Source organism: Canis lupus, chromosome 22 (assembly GCF_048164855.1).
Source record: "Canis lupus baileyi chromosome 22, mCanLup2.hap1, whole genome shotgun sequence".
Classification (NCBI taxonomy): Eukaryota; Metazoa; Chordata; class Mammalia; order Carnivora; family Canidae; genus Canis; species Canis lupus.
In genome coordinates, this window is record NC_132859.1 from 20,679,379 (window position 1) to 20,705,272 (window position 25,894).

At 43.6% G+C, this 25,894-nt stretch overlaps 1 protein-coding gene across 5 annotated transcripts in view; it reads right to left on the bottom strand.

The window, feature by feature from the left end:
- EPHB1 (EPH receptor B1) overlaps positions 1 to 25,894 on the bottom strand; it is a 473,975-nt gene that overhangs the window by 29,439 nt on the left and 418,642 nt on the right. For all 5 annotated transcript variants that reach the window (XM_072792651.1, XM_072792650.1, XM_072792649.1 and 2 more), the window contains one exon: positions 18,669 to 18,884. In XM_072792651.1, coding sequence (XP_072648752.1) covers positions 18,669 to 18,884 — 216 coding nt within the window. The remainder of the gene's footprint in view (positions 1 to 18,668; positions 18,885 to 25,894) is intronic.

Here is a 25,894-nt window from a genome sequence, read left to right on the forward strand (position 1 = left end):
GAGGGTAGATTTCCTTGCTCCCAAATTAAAATTTAACACAAAGGAAAATATTTCAGTTTCCACATCTTCAGATTCACCAGGTAACAAGAGTGGAAAACACAGCAGTTCTGGAAACCATGAAACTACTATTTGCACAAAAGAAAGATCTTTCTGTCAAGGTTCTTTTTTTTTTTTTTTTTTTTTTTTTTTTACTTAAGCTCTTCTTATTATGCTAAGGCTCTCTCTTTCCTTGTAAGAAAACTTGTCTCTGATTGCTTTAAGATATAAGTACCCTGTGAGGTGCTTGGGTGGCTCAGGTTGAGCCTCTGACTTTTCATTTTGGCTCCGGTCAAGATCTCAGGGTCTGAGATGGAGCTCCATGTGGGCCTCCTCACTCAGCATGGGCTCTACTTAAGATTCTCTCCCTCTCCCTCTACCCCTTCCTCTGCTTACTCACTCTCCATCTCTCTCTCTCTCCAAGAACTAAATAAAATCTTTTAAAAAAGACATAAATATCCTGAGTCAAGATTAGATGAAACCATAGGACTTCCCCATTATGCTGACATCCTCCCCCCATTTGCTGGTCACCAAATGAGGGAGTTTGCACTGAGGAATAGGCACTATAACAGAACAGGCTATGTTTCCACTCCCATTTTTATGAGGCACCTGAGTTGGTGAGAGCAGATGGGCATTTGTCAAGTATCCACTGGCCACCAACTGCTCTGCTGGGCACTTTACATATTTAATATCCTCCAGTTTTCACAATCATACTGAGACCTAGATTTTTTTTAAGATTTTATTTATTCATGAGACACACACACACACACACACACACACACACACACACACACAGAGGCAGAGACACAGGCAGAGGGAGGAGCAGGCTCCATGCAGGTAGCCCGACGTGGGACTCGATCCCGGGTCTCCAGGATCAGGCCAGGCCCTGGGCTGAAGGCAGGCACTAAACTGCTGAGCCACCCGAGCTACCCTGAGACCTAGATTTTAATCCCCATTTTACAGGTAAGGAAGCTGAGGCTCTTGAAGTAAATATCTCATGCAGGTTACACAATGTGTTAATAGCCGAGCCAAGGGGCTTGGATAGCACTACTGTCCAAATTTCTGTTCTTTACATTGCATTGGTTGCTAGATTAAGACCTGCCACTTGTGTTACTGAATGGAACTAGTTCCTACACTGCTAATTATATTTGGCACATCATGTGTCATTGGAGCAAACACCGCCCCCCCCAATCGGAGAAAAAAATGTATTTTACAGAGATTAAGAATGACTTACTCTATTTCATCAGCTTTTATGGTAACTTTTATTTTGTTATATTTTATAGGGTTTTAGAAATTTATTAAAACACCTTCAACACGATATTTTTCCTTTGATCTTTACAATAATGTGATATAGACCACATATAATATACTATTCTCATTTTTTACCTATTTTTTTTACTATTCCCATTAAAAAAAATTTTTTTTAAATTTTTATTTATTTATGATAGGCACACAGTGAGAGAGAGAGAGAGGCAGAGACACAGGCAGAGGGAGAAGCAGGCTCCATGCACCGGGAGCCCGATGTGGGATTTGATCCTGGGTCTCCAGGATCGTGCCCTGGGCCAAAGGCAGGCGCTAAGCTGCTGCACCACCCAGGGATCCCTTTACTATTCCCATTTGATGGATAATGAAATGGAGCCTCAGAGAGTCTTACCCCAAGTTAATAATTGGCAGAGGAGGACCCAAGCCACGTTTTCTGGCTCAAAATTCATCCTTGTCCTTATTACTACAGAGGGGACCACCCTTCAGAATTATCTGCAGTGAAGTCCTATGCATTGAAATTGTCATTAGAGCTACTGGACCGAGTTACGCTATATGATTTGAAATTTGATGAAAACACTGAAAAATAAAGCAAGGAAAGGATGACTTTAGTGTGTTTGTATTGAAGATAATGATTACTGGTAGGATAATGGGAATCAAAGGCCAATACAAACAACCAAAAAACCCCTGAATAATGGATTGTAAGTGATAGTGTCTTATTTACTTACTAAAATAATTTTCTAATACCGAGAATTATTGCAGAATACTAATTATCATTTTAAGATAATAGAACCATATTGTATAATAGGAAAAAAAGTAATTTAGGAGGTACACTGGCCCCTCCCCCTATTAGGGCCTCCCCTTCCCCTTCCTTCTACCCACCCACTCCCTCTTCTACCCCAGCATTTCCTGGCCAAAGTTCTGCACTTTCGATTGCTCAGGGTAAAATATCAGAGCCATTTAAGACCATTTGATTGGTGGTGTTGGTTTTAAAAGCACATGGACTCACATTGGTTGGCACTTTGGGGTGGAGTCCACCCAGATTTCCTGCCATCTTCTATATCCCTGGGGTAGGCCGAATTTCTTTCCAGAGAAGTTTAAAAACATTCTGGAGCTTCAAGTCAAGCCCCATGGCCACTCCTGGCTAAGTCATGGCTCAGAGTCCTGGGGTGTGTGCCCAGAATAAGCACCTCTGATAGACATGAAGTCAGAAAACACGTGTGGACAAAAGCAGGCACCTTTGACCCATCTGGCATGAAGCAGCAAGATATGAAGCTACGGGGCCGGCCCCAGGCACAGGAGGGTTGAGGCTTTGCATTTTAGGGGTGAATTCCCACATGATAAATGAATAGAAGGTCAGCCTTGCTCTGGTCAGCTGGGTCACCTCGCCTCTCTCTCCCCACTGCTCAGTTCCTTGGCCACAAGAAAAAAACAAACAAACGAAGCCCTGACAGGTCACTCTGAGAACCTAGCCACGCTCACCAAGAAAAGAACTATCCGCCTCCAACAAAGCAGAGAGCCGGCCGCGAGGAGAGGCAGGCAGCTTGCGATTCACGAGCCGGATCCACGGCTTTGGACCCTTCCTTAGTTTTCTTTTTATCAAACACCCAGATGGCATGTGTTCTCTAAGTGAGCAACATTAGTGGAGGTCTACGTGGATCTTTTCACAGAGAATCTTCTCTTCCTTTTTCTTATTCTCTCCCAGGGAAAGGGTTTAGTTGAATGCTTTTGTGGGAGGATTAAAATAAAATCTTCACCTCTAAAATCCTCCCTGCCTATTTCCCTGCAGCTAGACGATCTGCCAAGTGAGTTCGCCAGTGGCCTTTGATCAGGTGTCCTCCTGGTCTTCCCTCCTCACTCCGCTTTCTCTTCTTTCTCTCTCCCTCATACTCCTACTCTCTTTTTTTTTAACCCCTGGATCTGTAAACTGTACCAGGTGAGAGGGTCTTGGCTGCTTTTGGATTTGGAATTCTGCTTTCTCAGAGGAAGTGCAATATGCTCAGTCTTGATAGTGCTGGTTTTGAGCTACTGGGGTCTTTAGAAAATCACTCTTGCTTCTGTGTGCTCTTGGAGAGCTGGGTTGAAGGGCCTACATTCCCTTTCCAGGAGAAACACCTCACCTTAGAGAGATTTGCTAGACCCACAGACCTCTTTTTGTGAGGTGGCTCTGCTCCGTGGAGGGCTCATAGGCCAAGCCCTGTTAGAAGGCCCTGTTAGGTCAGGTGCACAGGACAGGCACCTCCACCCTCCAAATCAACTTGTCTACCAATGGTAGGACTCCTGAAGAACTAGAAGAAGATTTGCAAAGACTTCCAGAATCTCAGGGCTGGTCAGAGCTTTCAGAACTTGAGAAGTCCCTGTTGCATAACCCCTTAGGCCATAGGTCTTTGAAGGCAGTGCTCCTGCAAAGATGTACCACCACTTCATGAATTTAGCAAACAGGGATTATAATATGTTTGTTTTGTTTGTTTGTTTGTTTAGCTTTTCCTTAATTATCATGCAGTAAGGTTCTCCTGACTGTGGGTAAGTTCCAGATGTATATCCAAGACCTTCCATGTTGTATACTACATTCCTTCCTTTCTCGTCTGATTGCGCACCTGCCCAGTGATAGGGGTAGAGTTGGTCTCTTAGGATTCACATGAGCTTGCTAGGACTGCTGTAACATAGTATTATAAACTGAGTGGCTTAAAACAATAGAAATTTATTGTCTCACAGTTCTGCAGCCTGGAAGTCTAAAATCAAGGCATTGGCAGGGCTAATCTCCCTCTGAAATCGGCAGGAGACAATCCTTCCTTGCCTTTTCTAGCTTGTGGTATCTGCTGGCAACCCCTGCCTTTCCTTTGCTTGTCAATTCATCCCTCCAGTCTCCACCTCTGTCATCACATGGCCATCTTTACCCTGTGTGCATCTGTCTAAATTTTCTGCATCTAATAAGGATGCTGATGATTGGTTTTAAGGTCCACCCTCATCTAGTATGACCTTATCTTAACTTGATTATATCTGCAAAGACCCTATTTCCAAATAAGGTCACAGTCACCAGTTATGGGGTAGGGACTTCAATGTATCTTTTATTGGGGGGAATACAATTCATCTGATAACAGGGCCTTTCGAGGACTAACATAGCATGATTTTACTGGCCAGCACACCCCTTTCCAACATCAGCCAAATTATCCTGTTCACTACCCAATGAGCATACCAGTTACTTTTGTGCCTCTTTAATTCTGATCAGGCTATTACTTCTTTCTAGAAAACTCTCAGGCTCTGAGCCCTCATACTAACCTTATCCATTTACCCATCATCCATCCATCCATCCATCCAGCCTATAAGTAGTCAATGAGTATCTTTTATGTGGCCAGTTTTACTGCTTAGTTCCTATCTAATTCATCTGGGAGCCTTCTCCATCCCCTTCTCACCTCCACTGAAAGCCATCTCCTTCCTCTTATTGCTTATTGTTCCACACTTTTATTTACTAAGCACCGAATCAGGAAAATAAGCCTACATCTTAGTGAATGATTTACAAATACTACTGCCAATCAACATATTAAAAATAAGTAAAGTTGGTTTCTTTCTCTAGCAGAGGTCCTTGCCTCTTGCTGGAAATCAATGATCCTTGATTGATTGGCTCATTGACTTCTTGATGGACTCTCATGGGAACCTCCATTGAGAAGGCTCACTACCCTCCGCTGGGAGTGCTTCACCCCAGGCACCCTCACAGTTCAACCTTGCATTTCTTCACAGGGCTCCCCAGCCCAGTCTCTGAAGACTGGCATCTGGGGTCTTATTTCTGGTTCTTCCTTTCTTCTTAGAACCCTAGACTTCATAGTTTGCATCCAAGCTACTATGGGCCCACCTGAGCTGCCCACACAGTTCCTACTTCTTGGTGCTGACTCACCCCAGCTTGTCACCTCTCACAACACCCTATGGCTGTTCCTACAGGAGAGCTGCTTCTCCCCGCTCTGAGCTTGAGCACAATCTCGGTCAACAGACTCCTCGCCTTCACACTCTGTCCTTGCTGAGGAAGTGAGCCTGTGTCCTGTTTGGGGACAGTCCCCATGAGGCACTGGCCATACTGTCCCCCCAAATTCTCTCCTCTCTATCTTTGGGTTTCAGCCCAGGTGTTCCTTCCTCGGGGTCCTGTGATATATACATGATGCATACTTCCCTACAGTGTGTAACCATAATTACACAGCTAATTGCTTAATTAGTTGTTTCATGTCCATCTTTTTTTTTTTTTTTTTCTTGGTCAGGAAGGAAATGCAAGGAGCTCAGGAACCGTCTGTTTTGTTAACTGCTGTGCTTTGCACATACTAAGCGCTTCACAAGAATGTGTTGGCTGGGTGAGCAGCTAGTGGAGGCACTGCATGGGCCCACACCCAGGCAGCTGGCCCCTCCTCTGTGGTGACAGGCATGATGACAGGCACAGAGAGGGGAGGGCTTTGCCTTCCTGGCTTCACACACCGGGCTCAGAACAGAGAGATATGCTCCAGAGAAACCTGACTCGAGCCTCACTCCAGCCCCTGGGGGTTCTGAAATCCCATCCCCATCTCACTTGTGCTAATAATATACTGGCCTTACTAATAATAATTACGCTGAGTCTTCTTCAAAAGGGCATTTCAGTCAGGGCCTGATATCCCTAACTGAGCATGTGGTGACAAAGTGACCCGGGAGAGATATCAGAGCAAAGAGGAGGCAGGGCTGCTGGAAGAAGAATGATCTGAGCTGCAGAGCATGGGGCAGAGTGGCATTTGAATTATTCCTCCTTCAGCTTAATTAATGCTATAGAAGAATTTCCAGGGGACCGGGACTCGGTTTTATTCTGGCTGCAATTAAAGGGTCTCCCCTCCTCTCCTTGCTTGTCGTCTTCATTCCTCTCCACTCTCCATCTACCCAAGAGATGGCCTGTTATCCAAGCTCAATGATTGAAAGAAGAGTGAGGAATCATAATTTGAAAACGGCCTCTTGAGGGAAGCCATGGATCAGACAGGGAGGAGAAGTATGGCTTAAATGTAAAAACCCACCAGGAACTGAGGGGAGAAGCAGCGCTGGACCTGGGGTCACTGGACAGAAAGCCAACAGACCTTCCTCGTTCGAAGGACAAAGGTCCCAGCCTGCACTGAAACCTGTCAGGCAGATGGTGACCCAGTTAGCAGCAGCTTCCTCAAGTCGGAGCTGCAAAGTGTAGACAGAGGGGCTTTCTCCTGAAGCCTTGCAGGAAGGATTATCTTCAAGATAACTTTCTGCTTTCCTTGCACCTTTTAAGGATTAGGCACATTATAAAAGAAAAAAAAAAAAACAGAACAGTCTAGTACAGTACTACAGCATGGAACCCATTCCTCAGCGGTAATGAAAGAGACCGCCCAGCTATCACCCTGCACCCGCTTAGGTTTGTGCCTGTGGGTGGCTGCCTCTGGGGAGTCCAGGTGTGTGCATTTGTCTGCGTGTCTCTGACTATGCTTTTGCGCATCTCTATGTGTATCCTGTACTACCTACGTGTGGGTGTATGTGTGTGTGCGCGCACGAGCACACATGTGCCTTCTGTGCATGTTGCTGACAGTAGCTGCTCACCATAGGCTTTAGGAAAATTCACAGAGTCCTCCCGTCCTCACTATAGAGTCACCTACCCAGTCTGTCCCCCAGGAGGGCTGTGAATGGCATTGCCAACCCCTGGTGGTACAGCAAGTCTCTGGCAGCCTGGAGAAGCCTGTGCTCCCAGCTCCGCCCTTGGTCCCCTGCTGTTTCGGGGAACAGTGAGGTGGGTCCACCTCTCCTCTGGGGTATGTGAGAGAGAAGGGGGCTCAGATTGTTCACCCTCTTTTGAGCAAGTCGGGCTCAGAGCCTGGCATAAGGCTGAGGTTTTGGTTCCATCAATCTTTTCTCCGTGGATTGCCCCTTTGAAAGACTACCAAGCCAGTTTCCCTAGAGAGATAAGAACTCTCCATCCTAGACTTGGGTGATCCCCTCAGGTTCCCTGAAATATCTTCCTTCCTTAAGTACTTGTTTACTTAGAAAAGGTGGGGACCAAACAAACCCAAAGCAAGAAAACACTCTCTGGGTTCAACCCCACTTTATGGGCTGCCTCTTCACTAATGACCGTGACAATGAACATGACTGAACTGTTAATTTATATGAGTTTTATTCTATGGACCAGAAGAATCTCCAGACTGAAGGTAATCACAGATCTGACCCCAACTCTTTAATATCAGCTGCAGGATCTCTAGGGCTGATTAATATTTTTAGTTTTGTTTTGTTTTGTGTTTCTTCCAAAGCAGCTGACGGATGGGAGAGGGGATCAGACTCTGGGAGCTGGGTTATTAGGGGAGCCAAGTGGCAGGATCGGAGTGAGGACCTTAAGCCCTGGAAGCAGGTGCTGGTGTGGGGCTCTGTGGTGGGGACCTCTGCCAGGATCATGCCTTCCCCACCTCCTCAGACAAAGGTGAAACTGAACCAGAGGAACAGGGGCTCCAGACAACGACGACACAGAGACATGGTGTATACATGTGGCCCCGGGGCCTTCACACTCCCCTGGGGTTGGAGAGGGAGGAAGAGCTCCAAGATGATGGAAAATACATTTCCTTTTCCAGACTGACAAGATGAGGACTCTGTCAGACTTGCTTTGCTTTTTGAAAAATAATTGACATTTCTTGCAATGCAAGTATGTGAAGTAAAAGTATGCTCCCTAAAATAGTCTCAATGCAGTGGCTCTCCAAGTGTGGTGCTCGGGTAGTGGTATCAGCATGATCTGGGTGCTTGTGTGAATGCACTTCCTGGGCACCACCTCAGACCTACAGACCTGAAACCATTGTAGGGGGTGAGGGGTTGGCCAGAAATCAGTGCTTTCACAAGCTCTCCGGGGTTCCTAGTGCACAATGGGATGTGAACACTGCCGTGGCAATGGATACAGTAACTCAGCTGCCTTTTCTCCTGCTCCCTCCTGAGAAATTTTCTTCAAAATCCTTCCATAGCGATCTTGTCACAAGAGCCCTTAATTGTCTTTTGTGAGTGTCATCTTTTCCTGGGATTCTGGAGGCTCTCTGCTTTATTGTTTTCTGTTTCAGAGTGACTAGGAATAGGGAAAGTTAGAGGATTATTTTTTACGAGTTCTCCTTGAGAATGTATGTCTGTGTGTGTCTTCCATGGGGTATGGGTTGGGAGAGCATGGAAAGCAGTCATGGCAACACCCACAATGGTCATATAAGCTGTGACCAGGGCAGGACCAGATCTGGGGGTTGTTTCCAGTTTAGCACATGGGGTCTTATGAATCTCACAAGTTGTCTCACAAATCCCATTTGATGGATGAGGAGACCTAAGTCCAAATTTATGGAGCATAGTTTGGATACAAGTCCTGCATTCTTCCTATCATGTCAAAGAACTATACTGCATGTCTGAGAACAAGAAAGTCCTAGAGAGGGTCTTTTTGCTCCTTTCCTCACTGACACTGCTGAAGATAGGGCTCAAATGGGCAACATAATAACATGGAATTAAAATACAATTTTCTGTGAAAGCAAAGGCCCTACAGGTTTCAGCACAGAACGTATTGTGGCTGAAACAGATGTTGTCCCCTAGAAACACAGCGAGGATAGAGACTTCAGCCTAGACAGTAACTCATGGGAATAACGGGGGCGGGGGAGGGAATGGGGGAGGAGGAGACAAGGGTCCTGCCCCCATCATGACATGGGATGACTGAAATTCATCACAGGGGAACCAGGGCCTCTGCAGAGCACACAGGGGGATGGGGGCAGGCCTGGTCTCCCCCAGCAGGCTCAGGATGAGCCGGGCACCAGGTGCCCACACGGATTGTCCTCGAGGAGAGGTGGTCCCTGGTCCCAGGGCGAGGATGGGCCCTCGGAGCCCAGGGCCCAGAAGTGAGCAGGAGATGAGTCTGACACAGAAGGGGCAGATCCTAGAGGAAGTGCCACAGCCGAGCTGTCCCTGAGCCGGTGCAGGCACTCCACGTGGGAAAGGAGGGCAGCAACAGGCAGCGCAGCAGGTAAGGAAGATCTGGCAAAAGGAGACAACTGTCACAGAAGGACAAAGGTGCAGCTGGCAAATTGTCTGAGAAGATGGCTCCTGCCTCCTGCCAGGAGGGGCAGATGCCCAGGCAACAGCTCTGTTTGAGGTTCACAGAGGAGGCAGGGGGCAGAGAATGCCAGCAGACATTAGAAGAGAGAAAGCAAGGAGGAGGAGAGACCGGCGGGTTCCGAAGGCAGAAAGCATCAGAAGCTGCAGAAACACGGTGTGGGAGGGGCTGGGGCCTGAGACAAGAGGAAGGAGCAGCAGGAGGAGCAAAGGGGAAGGGGCTGAGGGAGATCAGAGGCGCCTTGAAGATGGAGCGCAGTTCCTGATGAAACAGGGAGGGCCTGCAGGGAGCAAGGCCAAGGGAAGGCACCGAGCAAGGCTGGAGACTTCTCAGAGAGACAGCCTGCGGCTCTGAAGGATTGGAGAGTTGACACTACTTTGGCAGAGGGAACCTAGCTGAATACTAAGGAGGGAAGATTTTTTTTCTCACAAAGGGACTGGATGGGGTCTCTCTCTACTGAGGAGAAGAAGAAAGCAAACCACGCTGGAGTATAGCTTTTGACTTAACCAACGGAAAGCCATCACGCAGAGAAGATCTGTGGGATCCTGTTGGGGCTCTGTCCACCAACATGGCTGATAAAAGGTGAAGATGGGGTTTGTGAGTGTGTACATGAGCCCCTAATACAAAGAGTTCATCAGACATGTGGCACCTTTCCTGGTACGTGTGTGCCTTTTTGCCCCCTCTTGGTAACAGATGACAGGACGAATAATGACCAGAATGTGACCTCTGACGTCAAATCTTGAGAAGGGGTCTGTTCATACAAGCATGGTGTTGTGGATTGCATGCTCGTGTCCAAAATGTATGTGCTGAAGCCTTAACCCCCGATGTGATGGGATTTGGAGGTAAGGCTTGGGGAAGTTACTAGGTTTAGATGAGGTCATGAGGGCAGGACCCCTAGGATGGAATCAGTGTCCTTAGAGGAAGAGGAGGGGAGACCAGAGTTCTTGCTCTCTGCCACATGAGGATACGAGGAGAAGGCGACCATCTGCAAGCCAGTAAGAGGACCCTCACCAGGAACCAAATCTGCCAGAAACTTGATCTTGGACCTTCCAGGCTCTAGAAGAACTGTGAGAAATAAGTCTGCTGTTCCAGCCCCCTAGACTACGGTATTTTGTTATGGCTGCCCTGGAAAATCAGGACAGATGGGAACGGGAATGTGAACACTCATTCCAGTATTCAGACACGTTTTTTCCCAAAATAAAGTTCTGTGAATCATACAGATGTGAGACCCCAGCCCAGCTCAAGTATCTGTTCCTCTTAAAGGGTGGGAATGTCACAGCAGCTCAGAACTCCTCCTTAGATTAGTGGGTTGATTCCAACCATAAGAAAGCACAAAGGAACAAATTCTCTATCTGTTCATTATTCCAGGAGCCTGGTGGGAAAGAAATGATCCTGGGGCTAGAAATAGCAATTTAAAGAAGGAAGACCTGGGGAAAAGTATGGTGGAGAATTAAGACAGAATAAGTGATAAAAGCTGAGGGCCAAATAGGGAAAACTAGAAAACTTTAATAGCTATTAATGACGTCTTCACTTAAAGAGCAAAACAAGATGTATTAGAAGATGATGATGTTTTAAAGGTCTTGAAAGAACTGCATGAAATAGGAGAATTAAGATGGAATACAGAGGTCTTAAGGATTGTTTTAGGGAACTGCTGATTCAGGGTTAAGGAGTGGAAGGTTCCACTTTTGGTGTGTGGGGGGTGATGCTTCCAACAACCAGACTCTCCAGTGAGTAAGAACAAAAAGAAGAGAAGAGACAGGAAATAAGAGGAAGAAACATAAAGGAAAACTATCTAAGCATTCCAGAAACTGAACACCACAAGGCAAGTTTCACCTTTTGCGATTTTGCTCTGAGGACCCTCTGCCCTGTGGTTAAAACTCCAATTGAAAATCCCATCCCTTTTTTGGCTGGAGGAGCCAAGGGAAGGAGTCAGGATAATCAAGGTGGCTGGTGAGCTGGGGCTGGGAGGACTCCCTGGAAACAAGAAAGCCATGAAGAAGGAATCCCAAATTCCAGATATGAACTTTTCCTGATTCTCTGGCTGACCCCTGAATCATGCATGGATGACACAGACTGAAAACCACAGGAGCTGAAATCTGAGCTGTTGCCCACTGCAGACATGACAGTGTGCAGGCTGAGTCTAACCGAGTTCACTTCCTGTTAAATCAGAAGCATTGACACTCAATCAATGTAACAGCACCTAGAGGCTCTACATCATAATGTTCGTAATGTGTGTGATCCACAACTACTAGACATACAAAGAGTCAGGGAAATGTGACCCATTTTCATGGGAAAGAGAGATGCCAGCCTCAGGACGACCTCAGCTTTAAAGCAGCTATTATAGCTATGCTCAATGAGGTAAAGAAAAATATGCTTATAATGCATAAAAGATAAAACACCCCAGTTGAGAATTGGAAATTATAAAAGATAGATTAATAAGAAACCATAAAAGCTAAAAAAGACAATATCAAAAAAATCACTAGATGAACTTTCTTTTAGCAAAATGGAGATGGCAAATGAAAGAATCAATGAACTTAAAGATAGTTATAAGGAATAGAGAAGAAAAATTGGGGAAAATAATTAACAGAGCCTCAGGAACCAGTGGAACAATTTTGTAAGTTCTACATATAGGTAATTGTATTGTACGTGGTGTCATAGCTTCGAGGCACTCTCACCCTGCATTTTTTTTCTCTACCTCTTTATATATTAAAAACCTCAAATTCACACCAATGTCTTCAATTCCAATTCAACACCATGTAATTCATTCTAGTTTTCATGTTTTCCATATTTGTATCTCCCTTTCCAATGGCTCCCATTATCTCAAATATATTTCCCAATCTCCCTGTAAATAGATAATTTCCCAACCTTGCTGGGCTGCCAGCTCCCTCACACGTGGGTCTAGATTCTAGGCATGCCTCCTTTGCTTGATACATCTATCTTGGTTGGGCCTGCCAAGTGGCCTTTTGGTGAAAGATGAAATGAAGAAAGCCAATAAAGTATTTTGCTTTGTTTTGAAAGATGAGAAGGGAAGAGATTGTAAGGGAAAGGCAAGAGAAAAGCCAGGTTATTTTTCTAAAATGCAAATTCATCACCTTTTGGTCATGTATATCCATCTATGTGTGCATACACACACACACACACACACACACACACACACAGAGTCCTAAAATGATTCCCCATTGCTTGAAGCCCCTAAGTTCCATCATGAGGGTCCAGGAAGCTGCTGCTGAACTCTTTGGCCAATTTTTCCTCTTTTTCCAAATTCCAGGCATAGGGGTCCTCTGAACATCTTTAATGTTCCATTTTCTCTGTTGCTACAGGGCCTTTGCACGTGCTATTTATATCTCTCAGTGTTCTAACCTACCTCTTTCATCTGGGGTAGGTTAGAACACTTATTCTTCAAATCTGTTGGAGTACCATCTCCTCTTCTGGAAGCCCTCCTTCATCCCCCTAGATATAGTCAGATTATATTGTTACTTGTTGTTTTATTCAAGTTCTCACAGAACACAAGGGCTCTTCTCTCAACAGGTAATTTTGCACTTATTTGCCTATGTGTCTAACTAAAGTCTCTTTCCTCATTAAGGAGAAGTCTCTTTCCTCATCACTGTGAGTGATGTGTGGGAAATGTCTCTTTTTGATCCTATTTGTGTGCCTAGCCTCAGAGCAGTACTGGCACATAGTAGATGTTCAATAAATAACTTTTCATGTGAATAAATTCTTTGTATTTTTAGAAACACAAATTCATCAGCAAACATGTTATTTGTTTCTGTTTTGGATAAAAAGCAAGCCTGGAGAAATAATATAATAATTATAGTGAGTCAGGTTAACATAACAACTGTGAAGGAGACTAAGAGCTCTTAGATCTTGGGGTTGGTAAGCTTTATCATTTATTTTTATTTTTTTATTTTATTTTTTTTTTAAGCTTTATCATTTAGAAGAAAAACAAAAATTGCAATAAATGATCTAACTAATGTATGCAAGAAAATCAGGTGGAGAATCCTTTACCTAAAATACTTTCAATGTAAGGCATATACAAATATTTGGTTCACATAATTATTTAGGTGATTCACAGTCCTTTCAAAGTTAAAATCAAGTTCCATTCAAATTCCAAATGTAAGTATAGGTATACATGTGCATGTTTTAGGATTGGAAAAAGTGATTTTAAATCACATATGAGAGAAAAGATTTGAGAACAGCTAACAAAGACTTTCTTAAAGGAGTAGAGAAAGATAACTTATTTTATCCAAACAGTAAAATTTTTGCTAAGGTTATTATAATCAAAATAATCCAGGTAGTAAAACTCATACTAATATTATTACAACCAGAACAATATGGCTGGGCATAGAATAAACAAATACATCAATGGAGCAGAAATGAGAATCAAAACAAAGTTCATATATGCAACTTAACACATGACAAGGATGACAAGTGATTCAATAAAATATGATAATATATTTAATACATGGTATTGACATAACTATCTATTCACCTGTATGAAAACAGCATAAAAATATACATCCTAGTACATACTCAAAAAGAAGTTTGAAAATACACCTTGCGTCTATCAACAAAAGAATAGATATATAAATAGTGAACTTACAATAAATAGGAACAAACTATTGCTGCACACAACAATGTGAATGACTCTCACAGACTGCAACCAAACACAAAGAGAATATGCTGTCTGATTCCACTTATGTGAAGTTCTAGAACAGGCAAAACAAACCCATGGTTGGAAAAAGAATCAGAACAATGGTTGCTTCTGGGTGTGGGGGCGGGATGAGAGTGAAATGGTTAAGGATATGAGGGAGCTTCCTAGTGTGATGACAATGTTCTGTATCTTGACAGGGGTTTGGGTTGCACAGTTATATGCATTTGTTAAAACTCAATAGATGTACACTTAAGGCTTATTCATTTCTAACCGAAATCTCTGAGCTGCAGCAAAGTGGTTTTAAGATGGAAGTTCATAGCAATAGCAGGCCTAACTTAAGAAACAAGAGTGATCTCAAATAACAATTTAATATTACACCTAAAGGCAATAGAAAAAGAAGAACCAATAACGTCCAAAGCTAGTAGAAGGAAGAAAATAATAAAGATCAGAGCATAAATAAGAAATAGAGATTTAAAAAAACAATGGAAAATATCAATGGAACTAAGACCTGGTTCTTTGAAAAGAAACTAAATTGACAAATCTTTAGCTAGTCTCACCAAGAAAAAAAGGGAGAGGGTGCAAATAAAATCAGAAATGAAAGAAAAGAAATTATAACTAATACCTCAGAAAACAAAAAGTTATAAGAAAATGCTATGAATAATTATACACCAATAAATTGGACAATCTAGAAGAAATAAAGACTTTACCATCTTCTAAGGCTGAATCATGAAGAAACAGAAAATATAAATACACTGATTCCTAGTAAAGAGATTGTATCACTAATCAAAAACTTCCCAGCAAGTATAAGTGCAGGACCAGATAGTTTCACTGGTAAATTCAACCAACCATTCAAAGAAGATATAATACATATCCTTCTTAAACTCTTTCAAAAAATTACAGGAAACACTTTTAAGCTCATTTCATGAGACTGGTATTACCCTTACACCAAAATCAGACCAAGGCTCCATAAAAAAAAAAAAAGAAGAAAATTACAAGCCAATATTCCTGATGAATTTTGATGCAAAAATACTCAACAAAATATTAGCAAATTAAATTCAATAATACATTGAAAGGATCATATACTATAATCAAGTGGGATTTATTCCAGAGATGCAAGGATGGTTCAATGTCTACAAGTCAATCAATGTCATATACAGCATTAAAAAAATGAAGGATAAAAACCATATGATCACTTCCAGACACAGAGAAAGCATTTGACAAAAGTCAACAGCCATTTATGATGAAAACTCTCAAAGTGGGTATAGAGGGAATGTACTTCACAATAATAAAGGCCATGTATGACAAGCCCATGGCTAATATCATACCCAGTGATGAAAAGCTGAAAGCTTTTCTTCTATGATCAAGAATAAGACAAGGATGCTCACTCGCCTCATTTTTATTTAACATAGTATTGGAAGTCCTAGCCAGAGGAATTAGGCAAGAAAAAGAAATAAGAATCATCCAAATTGGAAAGGAAGAAGTAAAGCTGTATTTGCAGATGACATGATACCTTATATAGAAAACCCTAAATGTTCCACCAAAAAACTGTTAGAACTAATCAATGAATTCAGTAAAGTTGTAAGATATGAAATTAATGTACAAAAATATGTGGCATTTTATACACTAATAATGGACTATCATAAAGAGAAATCATGGAAACAATCCCATTCATAATTGTATCAAAAAGAATAAAATACTTAGGAAAAAATTTAACCAAGGACATGAAAGACCTGTACACTGAAAACTATAAGAGATTGAGGAAGAAACTGAAGAAGACACAAATGGGAAACTATTCCATTTTAATAGATCAGAAGAATTAATATTGTTAAAATGTCCATAACTACCCAGAGCAATTTACAGATTCAGTGCAATCAATCCCTGTCAGAATTCCAATGGAATTTTTTATAGAGCTAGAACAAATTATTCTAAAATTTACATAGGATCACAAAGAAAACTCAAATAGCTAAAACAATCTTGAGAAAAAAGGACAAAGCCAGAGATATCATAGTCTTTGATTTCCAACTATCCTGTAAAGCACTCAGAGTAATCAAAAACAGTACGGTATTGACATAAAAACATAAAAACAGGAAGAGAATAGAGAGCCCAGAAACAAATGCATGCCTATCTGGTAATTCATTTATAATAAAGGAGCAAAGAATATACAATGAGGAAAGGGCAATAAAGAGTGTTGGGAAAACTGGACAGCTACATGCAAAAGAATGAAATTGAACCATTATCTTATGTCATATACAAAAGTCCGCTCAAAATGGGTTAAAGACTTGAATGTAAGATCTAAAACTATAGAACTCCTAGGAGAAAACTGGTGATAAGCTCCTTGACATTAATCTTAGTAATGTTTTGTATTGCATCTGGTGTCAAAGGCAAGGGAAACAAAAACAGAAATAAACGGGATCACCTCAAACTAAAAAGCCTCTGCACAGCAAAAGACACTATCAAAAAAATGAAAAGGCAAGCTCCTGAATGGAGAAGATATTTACAAATCATATATCCAATAATATCTAATATAAAGAACTCATGTAACTCAGTAAAACAACAAACAACCTGATTTTAAAAATGGGAGAAGGATCTGAATAGATAATTTTCCAAAGAAGACATACAGATGGCCAACAGAAACATGAAATCTGGAAATGCACCAACAAAATAAGATGGAGTAAAGAATGGACAGAGGAACAGATCAGATGGATAGTTATATAATAAAACAGACATAGCAAGATATTAATTCTAAAACATAGGCGGTAGATAGATGACTATCCTCTGTAAATTCTATCAAGCTCTCTGTATGCTTGAAATTGTTCCAAATAAAATCTTGGGAAAAACAAATAAATTTCAAGTGTGCTTAATATTTAAATACAGAGAAACCCCCCCAATAAGATAGTACAGGAAACTTTAAAAAGCACTTTATAACTTTGGAGCGAAAGAAATTTTTAAGAAAACCAGAAAACCCAAGAAGACGTAGAGAGAAAAGATGCATATTATTGACTGTATGAATATTATTAACCACTTTTGGAAGCCCAACAATATCATAAATAATAGCAGAAGGACAACAGATGGGGGGTAGGGGAACTAATTGTATCGTATGTGGAGACAAAGGGTTAACATCCCTAATATAAAAAGACTTCCTACAAATTTCTAAGAAACCAGCAAACAACCCAACAGAAAAATAGGTAAAGACACGTATAGGTAATTAACAGAAGAGGAAACATGAATCCCAGTAACTGTGTGAAAAGACAGTAAAGTAATATCTCTAACAGTCAGTTGAAAATGCAAACTTAAACAAAATGAAGTGTCATTTTTCATCTTTGGATTGGCAAATTTTTAAAGATTGATCACCTTCAGTGCTGGTAAGGATGTGGGAAGATGGGCACCATACATTCCCAGCAGAAAGTCACTGTTCACAAACTTTTAGAAAAGCAGTTTGGCAGGAAGAATGCCCATGAGAAAAGCAAGGCAGAGAAACAGGCATAGTATGATCTCATTTTTATAAAATAAAAAATTTCAAATTTTGAACAATGAAAAAAATGTGAAAAGAGACACACCTGATTATTAAAGTTGATGCTTCAGGACAGAAGTTGGTAAACTACTGACTGGTCACCTGGATTTTTATAGCCAGTGAGCTAAGAATGGTATTTATATCTTTTTAAAGGGTTATATTTTAAATGGTTATTTGATTATCTACACAATATCCTCTGTGTTGCCTCTTGGCCAACAAAGCCTAAAATACTTACTACATGATGCTTCAGGGCAATTGTGGTCTCTTGGTTACCTTGTTTCCCCTTTACTTCTCTGTATTGTTCTTATTTTTATAATAATATATTGGGAGTGGACATAAGGAGACAAGAGGAAACCATGGAGACCAGTTAGGAAGCTACTAGAAGGGAATAGGTCAAAGAGAACGGTGCTTTGGAATAGGGTGGGGACTGTAGAGAAGGAAAGAAAGGAGCAGGTTTTATTTGGACCTGTGTGAGTCATGGAGGGCTTGGACGGGATGGTGAGGCAGAGAGAAATCAAGGCTGACTCCCAGATTTCCTTCATTAGTTGAGTTGGTGCAACCACTGAGACACAGAGATTGGGGAGGAAAATGGAGTAAAACAAGAGCTCTGCTTTGGACCTGTATGAGCTAGGTGCTGGCCATAGGTGACCGGAGCTGCTCGGACTGTGGAGAAGCAAGCTGAGCAGGAAATGCAAGCATAAGAGTACTCATCATGCAGATGGTACTTCAAGCTGTCTGGAAGGCCCAGAGAGGGAGAAGAGAAAGGCACCAAGGGTCTGCCTGGTGACCAAGTACCCAACCCCACCAGCGCCTACTTCTGCTGATGAATGTCTCTGATGCCACTGTCCAGCTGCCTGGATTCCCCTCTGATGCCCAATGATTTTCCATTGGCCAAGGAATACCAGGACTCCCGAGCAGACATCCTGACCCTTCCTTGTGGCCTAGGCCCAAATGCTTGCCTGGACAACCAGCTGCTATTGTTTCTCCATATGGCACCTGCCTCTCCCAGTAGAGAGAGAAGTTCAGGTCCCAGTCCCACACAGTGTGCCTGACCACAGGTCCCTAGCCCAGCCACGTGCAGCCACTTTTTACTCATGCCATGCTTTTATCCGAGAGTATCAGGAAGGACTCACCAAGGAGCTGGTGTAGGTAGGGTCTGAGGTGTCATCCTGGAGGTAGCGGGAAAGGCCAAAGTCAGACACCTTGCACACCAGGTTACTGTTGACCAGGATGTTCCTAGCAGCCAGGTCCCGATGCACATAGTTCATCTCGGCCAGGTACTTCATGCCCGCGGCAATACCCCTGAGCATCCCCACCAGCTGAATCACCGTGAACTGTCCGTCATTTTGCTGTAATGAGACACAAAGGACATTGGGATCAAGATGGGCTTCGGTGGTTCAACAGAAGCCGAGGTGCTACAGCCTTGCTGCTTGTCAGCCTCTCTTGGTCGCTGGCCATGCTGCTCACTGTGCCCTTCTCCCTCCCATTCTCACCCTCATCCCTCTCCTTGAATGCTCCGCTCTCTCCTCCCTGTCGATTCCATCTCTAAATTACATCTCAAAGCCATCCACGCCTCTCCATCTCCACTGCCTCCATTCTAACCCAGTCACCGTCATCCATCACCTGTAACAGCCTCTCGGCACCTGCCCCCCCCCCCCCCCTTTCTATACACAGGAGCTAGAGCCGTCTTTGCAAGACATAAATCAGGCCATGCCACTCCCTGGCTTCAAGCTCTATAACAGCTTCCCATTTCATTAAGGAAAAGCTCCAAACTCCTTAGCATGGCCCTTGGGACCCCGGGGGATCAGCCACTGCCTCACCTGCCAGCCACAGTGACTGGCGACCCCTCAGTCCTTTCCCAAGCCAAACTCTTCCTGCATTAGGGTTCCTGTTCATGCCATCCCTGCTGCTCTTCCCCACAATCAGCACCATCCGCCTTCAGGTCTCCACTTAAGTGTCCCTTCTTTAGAGACAATGTCTCCATAACTACTACTCTCCTGCTCCAGATATACCTAGCACTTCCTATCTTACTGTCTTTAGTGCATGCTCTTATTTTTTTTTTTTAAGATTTATTTATTTGAGAAGGGGAGGGGCAGAGGGGAAAGGGAGAGAGAGAATCTCAAGCAGACTCCCCCTCTGAGTGCAGAGACTGGTACGGGGCTTGATCTAATGACCCTCAGATCATTACTTGAGCCAAAATCAAGAGCTGGATGCTTAACCAACTGAGCCACTCAGGTGCCCCATCACAAGTTTTAGGTGTGTGTGTGTATGTACACACCTGTCTGTCTCTCTGTGCAGCTTGACTCTAACCAATTTGAAGACAAGACCCTCTCTCTCATGGTCACCACAGTACTCCCAGGGCTAAGAACTTTAATGTAAATAGAAAAAACTCAACAGACATATGCTCAATTTATGACTACATATCTCCCTGTTTCCAGAACTAAATGCTTAAGGTGTCTTCTTTGGGTCCTACCAGGGCTGCCAACCTCGACATTGGCATAACCGCACTCACCTCAAAGGGATCAGTGACAGGAGAAGCACAGACACGGCGTCTGACATGTGGGCCCTCTTAGCCAATGGGAGCTCTTGCTTCTCCTCCTCAGGCCAACCTACAGGGCTGCCCTCTTCCAGTCAATGGTGGGTTCACCGTTTCCTGGGTGAGCTCTCCTTCATGGCTTGATGACACACCTCAGTGAATGAACCACCCTTCCTCCTGCCCCCAAAACCTCCTGGGTCTTGGCTTCTGCACACACTGGTTAAATCAGTGGAGCCTGTGCTGTGTTTCCAACAACACGTTTTCCCTTCTAATCCAGCTTCAGCTGCTGCCCTAAGGGCTATAAGTTGTATTCTATAGGTAATGCGTGGCCCAGGCACTGAGCTGCTTTGACTAGGGGAGAGGTAGAAGGAGGTGGAACATCCTAGATCTAGTGTAGGCACAAGCCAAGGCATCCACTCCCCAGCGGCCTCATGTGAACACAGAAAGCATAAACGGTGGGTGCAGCTCCCATTTATTGAGCACCTGCTGCCTGCGAGATGATACATAATGTGCTCACATGCACTACCTCACTTAAATATATGTGGGATACATCATTTATGCATGTGTTTCTACAAATGCATTTTCTATGCAAAAATAAATAAGGAAAATAAAACGGCTATTGCAAAAATACCCTGTTTATTAGAGAAAGCCCCACCAATCAAAAAGTCTAACCATGATAGTGGGAATGTTGAAGACTTCCTCATGCAAGATTGTGAACCTAGGTCTGTGTTCCAGGGTCCTGCCCCTTGATCAATTAGAGTGAGCCAACTGATCCTCCCTCCACTCCTTCCTGAGTCCCCTGCCAGAGGCAAACCCCCCAAAACACACTGGGATCGACATACCCCAAGTTCCAGACTGTTTCTAACTCAAACCTTAACCCCCTCCCAGCCTGCCTGGAATGCTTTCTCTGCAATATTTTCTTCTAACCAACTCCAAAAGGAAGTGCAGATCTGCTTTTTTGGAAACTCTGACTGGTGTTCAGCACATGGTGCCCATCTGCGAGAGCTGGATGTGCCGTGAGTGATGCGAATCCTCCTTCTCACTAATGAACTTCAATCAACACCTCCTCGAGAAGTTAGCCAGGCTTTTGCTAGCACCATTCATTTTCTCTAAGTAGGTCTCTAGAGACCTGCCTCCCCAGAAAGTTGTCATGCAACTTCTGTATATTAGGAAATGTATCTCAGCTGCGAGTCACAAGGGTCATATTTTTCCAATTCAGTTTGTTACTTCCTCTCTGTAAGTGTAGACAACAATGTGGTTAAAAATGAATGTCTCCCCAAAGAAGCTGGCTTGTAGATAGATTTTGGGGAGGGGACTGGTGCTGGTTGTAAACAACCCTGGAAAAAGAAATGTTGAAAGAATGTGCAGCAATATGTCTGTTTCTACTTTAAATCACTTAAGCCTTCATCAAACAGCTTTACTATCTGATATGTTTTAATATTTAGATCAGTCATCCTTATAGTTTCTGGAGTCAACAAAGGCCAAGAAGTGGTTAAAAGTCCTGGCTTTGGAGGCAGACAGACCCAGACTGGGGTCTAGGCTCCATTGCTCACTAGCTGTGTGCCTTTGGGCAAGTTATTTAACTTCCAGAGCCGTCATTCCCACATCTATAAAACAAGAACACAGTGTCCATTCTCCATAGGATTTTGGTGAGATTAAATGAGACAATGTGAAAGGACAATATTCACGGTGGCCGTGAATATTAAGACAGCAGCAATGACCATTGGTGTTATCAGCCAGGCCATAATGTCTCAGAAACCACCTCCTCCACGTGCTCAGATGCCTGGTGAGAGGGATGGAGGACACTTGGGGCCAAGACTATAGGTTCCCACAGCTATCTGGTGTGTTAGGGAGACACCTTAGGATCACTGCTCCAGGAGAACCTAGTTCACCTGGTGAACCTAGTGCATTCTGAGCTCAACAGGTTGGCATCTGTAGTAGAGCCCCCCAACAGCCCACACCCCAGCTAATGATGAAGGCTGAAAATTTGGGTCAGTTAATTAACAAACATGATTTCTTCCATTTCGTAACTTTTGAATGGCAAGTCATACTTCTAGAATATGTTTTGATCCTCCTTTGTGTAAGGCAGGTGATGGTTTCAGAGGAGATAAAGGAAGTCTGGAAAGTTTAAGTCATCAGCCTTAAATCACTGTGTGGCTTTGACTTATAACAAGAATCTAAGTCCAGAATACCAAATTACTTCACTGGCATCCCATCTCTGATCAACTGGTAACGACTTCCTCAAATGTTGTGTGGAGAATAAGGCTGCGTATAAGCTTTGCAGCAAAAAGTGACATGATTGATTAATGATGTCTGCCAAGGTCATAGAAAAAGAAAGAGTAGAGGCATGTGTACCTCAAATATGCTACTCTTATTTGAATCTTTTAACTCTTGTTCAGGGCCTTTTCCATGGAATATGCTGACTTTGCAATGGCAACACATTTTCTTTAGAACCTGAAGGGAAATCACATATCACAGTAAGACAGGATCATGCCCATTCAGTTCATAATCTTGGTGAAACTTAAAGATATAATAAGCATATTAAGATCCCCTAATATGATCAGCTGTTTTATATTCAGTTCATTGGTATAACTCTCCAAGAAGAACTTCCAAAGATAAGAATACCAGCAGACAGAGATAAACAAGACAGAAAAGGCCTAGTTTTCTTAGTGACTTTGGAAAAGGGTCAGGTTCCATGCTGATCACATCGTAAAAACACTGTATAGAGAAAAAATACAGGCCTGGGTGAAGTGATTTAAACTTTCTTTCCTTCATGAAGTGCTTTCTGCTGAAATTGCTTTTCAGCAAATTCACTGAAGCCACTTGCTAGCCCTTTTATTAGGCAGGAAGGATTTAGGTATTTCAACTTTCATTGACAAATCCACTTCAGGAAATGAAACCCTTATTTGATTTGTTTGAAGAGAATGAATCACAGATTTTTTTTTTTTTTTAACTGTAAGAGACCTACCTTTCAAGATCATCCAGCTCAATGCCTTTAGTTTATAGGTTGGGAAATAGAGTTAAAAGATTTGCTCAAGGCCGCCAGGTGACTCATAGTGGAGCCCAAAGCAGAACCTAGGTTTGGGATGTCCAATCTGGTGTTCTCTTCCTGACGTCTGGGTTATGATCATCTAGCTCCTGCCCATGAATGAGCCTCCCTGATAAGAAATGTCCACATTTGACATTGCTCATTACCTTCTAAGAGTCTTCTAGTTATGACCACCTGTGGATGAGCCAGCAGTAACTACAAGGCCAATCTAGGCAGGAAGGCCTTACAGAATACATTGACCTTCTGGGCTATGGCACAAGAGGGACATTGATGAGGGGGTGTACCTAAGATTATACAAGAGCCGCCAGATTGAGTCCCCTAGGTTTGAGTGCCAATAAGGAAATATTTCATTATGGATTTTCATGCTACATAACCCATGGTGCTGGCATTTTCAAAAACAGATAATAATGTACCGACTGAACGTGTGGTTAAAAAATAATGGTGCTTCTAATCCTTCCAGAAGGCCAAGGATTCTAAGTCCTGCAATGGAAGAGGGGCAGTGGGTGGGCTGTGAAAAGCCATGCCCAGTGCTCTCCCCAGATTCCCGATGCCCACAGCCTCTCCGACACTGACCGAGAACTGGAGCTGCAGCCACTCTCTAAAGCTGCCATGTCCATCCAGCATAAACCACAGTGACCAGTTTCGAGGTGGGGACGGTTGGGGGAGGGCTCAAATTGAGGACTAACTCTTTTCCTTTCTTCTCTGGATGGTAATCCTAAAATTACACTACTTCCCAGAAGATGGACCCTGCAGAACTGAACTGATGACCCACTTTTCAATTTTACCAAGCAGCAGATACATCAATTAATGTTGCTATGCTCCAGGGTTTGGTAGTAGGGCTGAAATTAGATTTATAGATTACCTGCCTCCATGCCGTGCGAGGAGTCAGAAACGCTTCATTTCCCCTCTCCTCCTGGCACTGCCTGCTCTGGCCATTCCTTTCTTGTCATCCCTCATCCTCTGTTTCCCTGTGTTCCTCTCCTGCCCCCGGCTCTACTCCTACCACTTGGGCCTTATCATCATGAAAAATACCGGTGTCTAACATGCCCCCATGTCCCAGGCCCCACATGGAAAGAGTCCTGTGTGGAGGGAGCATCAGTGTGGGGTTTTGATTTTCCGCAGGCTCCTGAGAATGAATCTCCTCATTCCCCTGTATGTTCCAGGGAGAAAGTCTGATCACAGTCCTCAAATCACGCTGGGACTCTGGGAAGTACGGTCAGGTGACTCATAGGAAATAAATGGCACCTAAAAAGGTCTGGAGGCTGGTTCCAGAAAATACATTTTCTCCTAACATTGTCTTCTCTTCATTTTTATTTGGTTGTCTTCATGAGATCTCTGATCACCAATGAATGCCCCCAGGAAAGCATGGTCTATACACCCCATTCTGACATGAGAGGTCTGGCTATAGGAACAAGAGACCATGTACACTCAAGAGGACTACATTTCTCCTGCCATTCCCAGATGCTTTTGTGCCAGAAATGGCTTTTCATGTTTTTCACTCAACCGGCATTTACCAGGTGCTTGCTGTGTTAGGTACTGGGGGTTTCAAAATAAAAGGCATAACCCATACCCTCAAGTGTAGGCAAAGCACATTAGCCCCATCGGTTGTCTTCCCATGCCCCCTACCAAACATAAGCCACTACTGCCTACAAACCCAGAGGAGGCAAAAGTGTATGCTTGCCTGCCAAGGTAGCTTCGGTATGTGCAAATGCAACTTGTAGACAAACCTCTCAGCTATCCTTCCACACCAAAGCCTGTCAACCCTGTTTCTGAGCCTTGGAGCCACCACAAGCTGCTGAGAGATGACCAGATTGGCCATGCTGGCTCTGGCCTTCACACACACTGCTCCATTGTTCCATTGTACCTGCCTGCCCCCTCGCCTGCCGGAGAGGTCCTCATTCCCTAATATCAGATAATTCTCCTTCCTCTTTAAAGTTTTCCCTGGATGTTTTCAGTTCGTCTTGGCTCACAACACCTCTTTACACCACACATGGAAACAAAAAGAATCTAGGCGGATGATTGCTGGATGCCTTGGGCACTAATGTCCTCAGAGAAGGGACCACGGTGGTGGGTTGTAGTATCTAAGATGGGCACAACAGGACCTCCCATCCCTTATGTGTAAGATGACATCATGTTGTTTCTCATCAAAATGTGGGGCCTATTTCCTCCCCTTGAATCTGGGGAGCCCATCACAGAGGTTGAAGAGTATTGTGGAATTTGAAGTTAAGTTACAGAAGTGGTCCATCCTCTCTGCCTTCTTCTCATGTGACATTTGTTCTTGGGACTCAGCTTGCTGTGAGGAAGCCCAAGTAAGCCAAGATGAGTGAGTGAGTCTTTAAGTGATTCCAGGCCCCAGATCTCTAACTTCCCCAGCTGACACCACAGGGAACAAAGATGTCCTCAATAAGCCCTGCCCAGATTGCAGATTCATGAACAAAATAAATTATGGTAAGACACTGAAATCTTGGGTGTTTTGTTACATAGCATTAGAGCAATGTCTCTTTCATGTCTATAGGCCCAGCACCCAGGAGAGGGCATGATCGCAGCAGTCACCTCATGAATATTTCAAGATCAAGCAGATGAATGGTCCTTTGATCTGCAGCCCCAGCTACTGTTTGGTAGCTTTGGTGACAATGCATAGCCTGCCACTTGGTATTACCCTGAAGTCCTTGCTCACAAGGCCCTGCCCCATTGTGATGCTGCCCGTGCACCCTCTGCTCTCAGGCTCCCCAGCAGTCCCCAGCTGAGGCTCTGGTCCAAGGCGGGACCTGCTG